The sequence below is a fragment of the Syngnathoides biaculeatus genome, chromosome 13 (assembly GCF_019802595.1).
Source record: "Syngnathoides biaculeatus isolate LvHL_M chromosome 13, ASM1980259v1, whole genome shotgun sequence".
Classification (NCBI taxonomy): domain Eukaryota; kingdom Metazoa; phylum Chordata; class Actinopteri; order Syngnathiformes; family Syngnathidae; genus Syngnathoides; species Syngnathoides biaculeatus.
In genome coordinates this window covers 14,990,589-15,000,642 of record NC_084652.1, presented here as the reverse complement: position 1 = coordinate 15,000,642, position 10,054 = coordinate 14,990,589, and the positions used below count along the sequence as shown (strand labels likewise).

Genomic DNA, 10,054 nt, shown 5'->3' with positions numbered 1-10,054 from the left:
ATGGCGCCTTTACACGTTAGTGTCCAAACTCTTCGATTGCTTTGGGAGTCACATGACCCCAGATAAAACCCGTACATGGCGGAAACGAGAATGTGCTGACTACATACGCGGGAACATGCACGCCTCATTTATTAGAATGTAGCTACTTGTATCGCATGGGACGAAGTTGACAACTCCGAGGAGCAGTTAATAGGGAGGTAATTGCTAGGAAATGGTTAAATTCTGTATTCGTCCTTGTAATTAAATCCTAAGGTTGTTCCAGTCTTGTAATGTGTGCCTGTATATAAAAAGTATCGCACATCGGGTCGACGCGGCTCGTTGGTCTAGGGGTATGATTCTCGCTTAGGGTGCGAGAGGTCCCGGGTTCAAATCCCGGACGAGCCCGTCTTTTTTTTCCAACCGAACTTTTTATAGATTTGTTTGAATTTGAAAAAGCAACAGATACCTACACTTGAGTCCCATATGGCGGTGTTGTACACGTTGCTCCGTAAAAGGGAGCGCGCTGTGATCTGCCATCAGGTACCACTTATCCTCAATATGAACAACGAAAGCCGGTAAGTCAGGGCGGAGATCGAGTTCTTTTGTTGGAATTCTCACACTGCGTAACCACCGAAGCGACACGTTATTTTTCCAGACACCTCAAGAAATATATTTTAAAGAAAACACAAATGTGACCCCGACGTGATTTGAACACGCAACCTTCTGATCTGGAGTCAGACGCGCTACCGTTGCGCCACGAGGTCTCACTGTGAAACGACTCCCTGCCATTTTGTATTTGTACCCCGTAGAGGATCCGTTTCGCCGGACGTGTTTTTCTCCATCCGGCGTAAAAATTGTGCCAAACATATATGTGCGTTCATCTGAGATGACACGCTGTGGCGACCCCGAAAGGGACAAGCCGAAAGATACTTACTTACTTTTACATTACAAGATTCAGTACTTGTTTGTATTGCCAATACAATTTCACGTCGTGTACAGTAGATGGCAGCAGTGGTTGAGCAGTTCTTGTCTGTTAGTGCAGTGTGAGCGTCTACTGAGTTCACAGATGATTACATAGATACATAATCCTTTTGCTGTATGATTAATTAATATGAAAGTGCGAACATACGGTACTCTGGACCCTTTACAAAGATTTATCCTCTTTCACCGAAAACTTGTCCAGCTTCCTCGTTAGTATAGTGGACAGTATCTCCGCCTGTCACGCGGAAGACCGGGGTTCGATTCCCCGACGGGGAGTGTTTTTCTTTTTTCTTTAAACTTTAAAAACGTTTAACAGTACCGTGTAATGATCAGTTGTCACATCATCTAAGTGGTTTCTCCCTCGAGGTGCTGAGATTCTATTCGCGGAGCAATCACAGAGTAGAATGAGGGGATACGAAAAATAAAAAAGGCATTACTCCCCGTCGGGGAATCGAACCCCGGTCTTCCGCGTGACAGGCGGAGATACTGTCCACTATACTAACGAGGAAGTTGGAAACAAGGCCGCTAAAAGATAAGAAATCCTTGCACAGAGTACAAAGTACATGCAGTTCAGATTAGTTTTAGTGGTGGCGATGATCATTTTAGGTCAAAAGAACGCTACCATTCGTTTGATGAACGCTCACATATGTTTGGCACAGTATTACGCCGGATGCCCTCCCTACCGCAACCCGCTGCATTTATCCGGGCATTGTACCCCCATCCAGGCTGCAGATAGTCAAAACAAGCAATCAAATAAACAAAGTCAGCAGATAAGATACACAATTCACATACGACCTAATCTATGTTAAAGTCAGACAAAAGCAATCAAATAAACACAGTCAGCACACAAGGTACACAAATCACATACTACTTGTGTGAAAATATAAAGGATATGGCGATGGAAGGGATTCAAACCACAATAGCCCTCACTCTTGTACACATTACACATATTTATTTATTGTACTTATTTGGTCTCATTAGCAATCTGAGATCACAGCTGCCTGGAAAGCTACAGTATTTGGAAATTTATGCTTGACAGAGAAACTGCTCGTCCATTTGTGTTTTGATTTGCGTAAGCGTACGATGACACGTTTTCCAGTAATGTTTGCTATTTCTTCATCTCTGAGCTGATATGGGGAAGGTCGGTCAGAGCTGAAATTACTTACTGACCGCTGACCGCATCCCGACTCACAGCATTAGAAATACTGTGCGTAAAATAACATCTATTATGGTGCCAGTGGGAATGTTGAAGTCTATTGGATGGATTTTCTTGATTTGGTTGTGCGGCGAACAGAGCCGTGTTTTAGCAAGGAGTAGCTGTCGTGCGCCCACTCTGAATGGTGGTTATTTCGAGCCTCAACTTGTCACCTACCCGCATGGAACCGTTTTGGCCTACGCGTGTGAAGGTGGACGAAAGCCGGCAGTGGACGGCTGGTGGGCAACAACGGAATGCTATGATGGGAACTGGTTGACTCAACCGCAATGTATTGGTAAGTGGAGGGATAGTGGCTGGGAAAGCTTGTATTCAAGGGCTGCATTTGATTTTTTTTTTTTTTTTTTTTTACCCAATGCGACAAATCGGTCGATATGAAATGGGAAGGGGGAGTAAAATGTGTTATAATATGTAAAAAACAAAAACAAAACATTTATTATGTTAATAAAATAATTTTCCAGCACTCCCGCGACCCTCGTGAGGATAAGCAGCGCAGAAAATGGACGGAGGGATAAAATAAATATCATTTCTGAAACAATTGTAACAATGTAGATATAGATTACAAATAATAAAAATGTAGAATATTTTTCATCACTCATTTTTAAATTTGACCATTTATGTATCATCAACAAAAATAAAATGTTTTTTTTAGATGTACTTCCGTTTTATTCCGTTTATATTTTCAATAAATCCTTTTGAGTTAAAAGAATGTTGAAAAAAACAATGTAAAATGTGTATAATAGTAATATAAAATCCCTCATTGTGAAAAATATTTTTTCATAACAAGGAATACATCTAAAATACGTAATTGTTATATCTTACAAAAATATTTCAAATGAATGATAATGTATTAACCAACTCTTTAATAGAGAAAATAAAAGACTGTCAAATACACAGTAAATTATATATTTTTTTTATTTGACAGATTTTATTTGATTTATAAAAACAATTGTCCAACTATGTGACACGTACATTTACAAAAAAGAGAATAAGTACATTTTAATCAGCCACACTTTTAAATGATTGAATCATCAAAGTGTTTTAAATATTATATATTTTTTCTTTATTCTGATAAAATACTCCTTTTTTCAGGTTAAAAAAATCTTAACGTTGATGCTCAAAGGATTAGATTTTGGCCATTTTTTTAAGAAATGAATTTGTTGCGCACAGTGGTCACAGGAAGGCCATCAAAAAAAGCACATTACTCAAAAGATTATTTTCAACAAGAGATTTTGGACAAAAGCCAAGGTCCAAAGTTTTTTTTATGTTTTTAATTTCATTATATTTTCCCCTCAGATGTCAACGATTGCATCCCACCAAATACCCCGCATGCAGAATTCACGCAAAGCCCGGCGGGTTGGTACGAAAATGGTTACGTGATTTGGATAAAGTGCGACGCCGGATATGATTACAAAGACTGGGAGGCGACAGCTCAGTGCGTCAACGGATCGTGGCTCTCTGTCCCAGTCTGTGAGCGTAAGTCGATCCCATTCGCCATTCATATAAAATGCAATCCATATTGACAGAGCAAGTGGTGGCGGCGGCCTACTAAAATACACTCGAATAGCAGCAGAGACATAAAGAGCTTCATCACAATCACGTGAGTGGCGCAATTTACTGTTTCCTTAAAACTCTGCGGATCCAAACAGGAATGATCCGAACTGCCATTTTACGCCGTACACTCTTTTGTCTTCATACAAGCGTAATAATGGCAAGGACGTGTAAGAGACTTTCATAAATTCATGCATGAGTCGTACAGGTAGGAAGAGTAGCCGAATAGTGTAATCAAGTAAGGATACTGTTGCATGAGAATAATAGGACTCAAGTAAAAAGGAGTCCAGCAAATAATCACTTAAGAGTGAGAAAGTCAAAATGCCATTCAAGAGTAACTCATGAGTAACTTCTGATTTAAAAAAAAATAATAATAATAATAAATAAATATATATATATATATGAACATCAAGTATAGTAATATATGGGAATCCACAAATAGACCTTCCACTATTTCAAATTTAAACTCCCCCAAAAACAATACCACAAGCATTCAGGCCTACAGAAACATTACCGTAATTTCCGACCTATAAGATGCAACATTTTCACGCGCTTTCAACCCTGCGGCTTATGCGGTGATGCGGTTAATTTGTGCATTTTTTCCCAACGGCTGCATGGGGGCACTCGAACGGAAATGTTAAGAGTGTACCAGTGGAATATATGTGCCGAGGAAGTGACTTTTACCAGTACGTTTTTTTAAAATTGGCCCTGTTAGCGCCACGCTAGCGTTAGCATCACGCTAACCTGTTGCTGCTGTGTTACTTCCGCGTCTCAGTGATTTAGGTATGTTTTGTTTTTTTTACCGGCCCTGCTAGTGCTGTCCTACCGTGTTGTTACTGTGTAGCTGCCATGGTGGTTTTTTTTTTTGTTTTTTTTTTTACCAGCCCTGTCCGTGCTACCGTGTTGTTGCTATGTTAAACTAAGCTAAGGTATTAAAACTTTGAAAACTCTTTCTGTGTACCATCTTTCTTTGTAAATATCTCGTGTTTCAATGTAGGTTTCAATGTGGACCCTTGCGGCTTTTACACAGGTGCAGGGTATGGATGTACCAAATATTTCCTTTACAAATGTACTGGTTGAGGCTTATAACCAGGTGCGCTCTGTAGGCCGGGAATTACGGTATTTGCTTTATTTACTTAAATGACTTCATGAAAAAGCTGTTTGCTGATCAGACTATGTGATAGTGTGTGTTCGGTGTGCAACAGAGTGAGCGAGAGTGATAGAGAGATAGAGATAGAGAGTAGAGAAAGAGAGAGACACTCAGTCTACACCTTTGCACAAGATGTTTTCTCAAATTACAAGTGGGTTGAAATATCCAAATTTGGGCAGGCACAATTTAAGACGACGACGCATGACAAATCCTTTGCTTTTCAGAGTCTGTAAAGTAAATACTGTAGTTGCACAGCTTTTTTTGTTCCTTTAATTTGGGCGCACTCACATGATTGCCTTGTGCCATCTGATTGGTGAATTGGGAGTCAAACGACACTCGTGATCACGTTGGATGGGCTGAAAATTGGCTGCATTTGTGTTAGTTTCCATGGAGAAGGCATATTACAAGCACAGGAGAAAACTCCTATATATACAAAAAGAAAACTTCATGTGGGGCACCTAATGCTAAACACCTTTTGGCATTTAAAGTTTGATTTTTTTTCTTCCAAACAATTATGACCTTTTTGAAGGATAACAACCGCCAATAATTGAAATACTTTTGTCAGTACAATTGATTCTTTAAAGGAAACTCAGTGGGCCGTTTCTTTACCGGAATTGATCAAATTCAATGAAAATGAACTACAGTACTGTATATAGAGCTTGTGCACCTACGTCACCGAAATCACTTGACTGGCCATATTGCCGGTCAAACAAAGCATTGTTCAATGTTATGTCCGTTGAGATGAAAAAAAAAAAAAAAATTCTTATAGCACGACGGCCAGGGTTTTGCCCGATACCGTTAAACATTTAGAAGGTGATAATAAACGAAGGTACGTGAAATAATGCTGAAGTCGATGTTTTCACCGATAAGAAAGTGGACTGTTAATCCACTTCCGCTTGTCTTGGACAACTGGATCTACACGTCGTGGAGATTTACACAGAAAAGTTTGAAAGCATAGAAAAGTCTGGACCCATAAAAATACTTTGTTGCTGGATCTGTTCTCAATCAAGAATAAATCCCACATAGTGATGGAGCCACTCAGATTTTTTAAATACGACTACCAATATTTAAATAAATGACCCCAGGTTTTACACAAATTCGCATTCATTAACTAAAAAAGTAAGTTTCTTTTGGCTTGTCCCTTCCGGGGTCGCCACAGCGTGTCATCTCAGATGAACGCACATATATGTCTGGCACAATTTTTACGGCGGATGCCCTTCCTGACGCAACCCTTCTCAGGGAGTGGAGGCCCCAGTGGGATACAAACCCACAACCCCTGGTTTACCAAACCAGTGCTCGAGGAGAGGTTTACCGAAGAGTAACGTGTAGCCACAACACGCTTCCGAGTACATTGGAGACAACTCCACGTCTTTTTTTTTTTTTTAATGCATTGCTCTCAAATGAGTCAATTTGACATTATAAAAAGTTTTTGATAATATGAGATTCAGAAGAATAATTCCTACCTGAAATGAAGTGATCGCTACACAGTTGTGTGTATTTGGTTGGGCACCATCCGTCCCGTTTAAATTGCCGAAATCCATCGATCTTTTATGGTCTTTTCAGCTGGTATTCCATAGAATGATCTCTTTGAATATGTGTCTCGTCTGTTGTAACAACCAACAGCACAAGTCTCGGGTATTGTGAATATTGTGCTCCGGTTCAATGTCCCCCACACTGTCAAGCAGCTCTTTTTGACCGGCAATATGGCGCCGTGAAAATGGTGACATCACATGCACGAGTTCTATCCCGTACTATATGTGTTTTCTTTTTTTTCTTTCCACAGGAAGTACCGATGCATGTAATGAGCCCCCCAAAATCCCCACGGTGTAATCATAAATCAGCCCCCTCAGCAGGATGTGTATGCTTCTGATATTGAAATACTGTACGAATGTCAAGACGGATACAATGTAGTGGGAGAATATAAAAAGTCCATCTTTTGCATCGGTGGAAACTGGTCGGTTCCCCCGCCTTGCAGTGAGTACAATAAAGTATATTTGGTGGATTTTTCAGGTCAATCATGCAAACATGTACGGTAGCTTTGTCTTCAGATTTCACACTACTAAGTCAATTTGGGAATAATTTGATCATTATTTCGGTAACATATACACTTTTTTGAAACAATGTTTGGTGCCATGACATCTTTTTCAGGTAAAATATGTCTCTCAACTCAATAAAGGTTGGGAAATACTGGAACGGACAACAAGCATGTACAATAAACTTCTATCTATGTTCAAATTGACATTTTTTTCTCATTTCCTACAGTCAAGCAAATAAAGCCAACTCCTGGTGGCTCCACAACATCTGCTGGTGGTGAGACTAAACCCGGAAGTTGAGAGTTGGATATGGACATAATTGTTGGTACCCTTCGTTAAAAAATAAAAAGGCCCACACTGGATAAAACACAGTAGTAAACTGAGATCGAGCTTTTTGACACTGGGCAGCAGATCTCACTCTCGAACGGCTTGATTGACACAAGATTTGATCGGATCCTGCACCGATTCAACATGAGAGTGCTAGATGCAACAAAGCAGCCCCAGAACCTCAGCAAGACCCAAGTTTTCTCATACTAGGCATTGCATTTTGCTATTCTATCATTCCACCGTTTACTTTTTCTGTCTTTGTCAGAGGTTTACCAACAATTTTGCCTATAGTTGTTCACTATTTAAACCTACTATGCATCACTTTCATGTTTATTCGTCGTCATTTTTCAATTTAGGAAGACCAGCAGGTAGTGGACACAGTAGCTCTGGAAGAGGAAACACTGGGGGTACGGTATCAAATGAGCTCACTCATCCATTTATTGTACTTACCGATCATTTAATTATTTTATTTTCATGCTAATTCGGATGTTGGTGTGGTTCTCCTTTTCTACATCTATTTTATATTTCACACATTGTGAACACAATGTCTATAATGAAAGCGTTTCCATTCGCCCACCTACTTTGTCATAAACAACAAGTAGGCGTGGCTGGCATATGACATTTTTCAAAGGTCAGTGGAACAGTAATGATTGAAGTCGATCTACTCTGGCTTGCAAAAAAATAAAATTAAAAAGTGGCTGAAGAATTGTGACATTACAGTAACAAGAGACTTAACATTTTGCGTTTTGCTTTTGAAATGGGTGAGCCATTTTGAATTTGGTACATTTTGCAGGATCTCCAACCGGCACTGGTTCAAACCAACCACAAGTTACTACCGGTGAGCTGTTCGGTCATCCACCGATTTTCATCGGCTCAAGTGGTACATTTTCGACATCTTGTGAGTATCGTCCCATTTTCCCCTTTTAGTTGACCTTTGCGGACCGACTCCCATCGTCCAGGGTGGTGAGATTGTGGAACGGGATCCTAGGTTTTTGAAATACCAATGTGGCAGTTTCTACAAGCGAGTGGGTCCGGAGAAAGTCTTCTGCCAAAGTAACGGCCAGTGGTCCACAACGCCCACCTGCAAATGTAAAAAAAACAAACAAACAAACAAACAAAAAAAAAACACTGGGACACCTAACTTCTATACAGGGGACTTGTGTAAACTTATTTGTTGCTTCTTTGTCTTTCCAGCTACCTACTGCACTGTGGACACCTCTCAATACCGCCACTTAATATATGACGGCGTTAAATATATAAACAATGGTGAGAAACTGAGACTGGAATGTGTGAAACTGAGCCACTGGTTTTTGGATCATTATTCAGAGGTGCGGTGCAATAACGGAAGACTTACATTGGGGAAATGTAAGTATCATTTTAGAAACTATTTGCTGCTAATTCATTCACATACCTGACTGGTAATTAAGACAAGACCAAAATTTCAAGTGCTATTATTTATGATTTTTTTTCAGGTTGTAACTGGTTTGAACATAAAACGGTAAGTGAACCCCCACCTCCCACCCCCCAATTGGCTGTAGTGTTTTGCACTTGTATGTTCTGACTTATTCAACCCTCCATCTTGTCGTCAGAGTTCGTGTTGAAAGATCACAATCGAAGATGCATCTGGCAAGCCAGTCAAAAAGGAGGACAGTCTAAGACAGGGGTGTCAAACTCGTTTCTATCGCGGGCCACAATGTGTCACAATGTCAGAGGGCCATTTTGACTGAAACCAAGGAAAATCTTTAATTGACCCATCATATTTACACATTAAATTTATCACCTCGTTTTGGAATCAGAAATCAAGGGTAATGAGTTTTTCAACTATTGGTGATGTTTGGGAACACAAAAATGCTTGAAATATCTCAGCGTAATCATTTAAGATATGACAATTTGAAATTTTGTCCCGATTTGAACAAAAATTATGGAAGTTGATACACATAATTTGTCTTCACGGGCCGCATCTGGCCCCCGGGCCTTGAGTTTGACACCTGTGGTCTAAAACTCTTGACGTAAAAAAAAAAACCCCAAAACAAAACACTGTGTACAACAAAAAACACTATAATTGTCACCAAAATGTGTCTGGCCATATCTACTCAAAGCAATTTTCACCTCTGAAAATAATAGGATTGCCCCAATATTTCGGATTTTATTTAGGTTGAGGGTTTTCCTCTTCATAAAAAAAAAAAAAGGTTAATGTTGCGGAAATAGGAAAGTGCTTCATATCTATAAAGTCCCGAATATTGAGAGAATTGTTCTAATATTTTCAAAGGTGGAAGGGTGCCTATGTAGCGATGTCCGCATACATTTTGATGACGATTAATTGCAGTGTTGTGACACGAAGCAATGTTAGGTATGTTTACACCTGCCTTAAGCATTTCAGACAGCTTTATGAAAAACATGGTGTAATGTTTGATGGACTACAGTGAATAAAATCCTGGTACATAAAGTCATGATTTGTTTTGTGGCGCTTTTGTGATTACAGCAATCATCCAGTGCCTAAAGTGGCATGAGATCCAACCTGAACCACGTATTAGACAATTAAACCACATTTGTAAAAAAAAAAAAAAAAAAAAAAACCAAAAAAACAAAAAACACAGAGCATGCATGCTGAAGAGCAGAAAGTGAACCGAAATCTTTTGGAATGAATTCAGTTGTTGAAATCTCAAAAGTGAGACTTTAATTAGTGTAAATGTGTCAAATACTCGGTAAACTAATCGTTAAATGTGGAACATTTAGAATTGCTTCATTTATTTCCTCAATGGGTTTAACACTTTAACACTGAAGTTGGGTGATGTAAAATTGCAAAGTGTCGACATAAGT

General features: G+C 39.5%; 1 protein-coding gene and 4 non-coding genes across 5 annotated transcripts; 3 read left to right on the top strand and 2 right to left on the bottom strand.

Annotated features, from left to right (window-relative positions):
* Positions 1–312: 312 nt before the first annotated feature.
* Positions 313–384, top strand: trnap-agg (transfer RNA proline (anticodon AGG)). The gene has a single exon. It is a non-coding gene; the product is annotated as a tRNA-Pro (tRNA).
* A 287-nt stretch (positions 385–671) lies between these two features.
* On the bottom strand, positions 672–743 carry trnaw-cca (transfer RNA tryptophan (anticodon CCA)). The gene has a single exon. It is a non-coding gene; the product is annotated as a tRNA-Trp (tRNA).
* A 421-nt stretch (positions 744–1,164) lies between these two features.
* Positions 1,165–1,236, top strand: trnad-guc (transfer RNA aspartic acid (anticodon GUC)). Its single transcript has one exon. It is a non-coding gene; the product is annotated as a tRNA-Asp (tRNA).
* A 160-nt stretch (positions 1,237–1,396) lies between these two features.
* Positions 1,397–1,468, bottom strand: trnad-guc (transfer RNA aspartic acid (anticodon GUC)). Its single transcript has one exon. It is a non-coding gene; the product is annotated as a tRNA-Asp (tRNA).
* Positions 1,469–1,941: 473 nt separating this feature from the next.
* On the top strand, positions 1,942–9,684 carry LOC133511025 (complement factor H-related protein 1-like). Its single transcript, XM_061839602.1, has 10 exons — positions 1,942–2,450; positions 3,470–3,691; positions 6,681–6,848; positions 7,137–7,184; positions 7,591–7,641; positions 8,028–8,072; positions 8,162–8,323; positions 8,429–8,599; positions 8,707–8,732; positions 8,824–9,684. The coding sequence occupies exons 1-10, from the start codon at positions 2,189–2,191 to the stop codon at positions 8,833–8,835; spliced, it is 1,167 nt and encodes a 388-aa protein (XP_061695586.1). The 5' UTR covers positions 1,942–2,188; the 3' UTR covers positions 8,836–9,684.
* Positions 9,685–10,054: the final 370 nt, after the last annotated feature.

Bases quoted from the DNA above. Each gene is read 5' to 3' on its own strand.
- LOC133511025 (XM_061839602.1), top strand. From the start codon at position 2,189: ATGGTGCCAGTGGGAATGTTGAAGTCTATTGGATGGATTTTCTTGATT. The intron at 3,692-6,680 runs ATTGACAGAGCA...GCATGTAATGAG, and splicing joins TCATATAAAATGCAATCCAT to CCCCCCAAAATCCCCACGGT. The intron at 8,324-8,428 runs GTAAAAAAAACA...TTGTCTTTCCAG, and splicing joins CACAACGCCCACCTGCAAAT to CTACCTACTGCACTGTGGAC.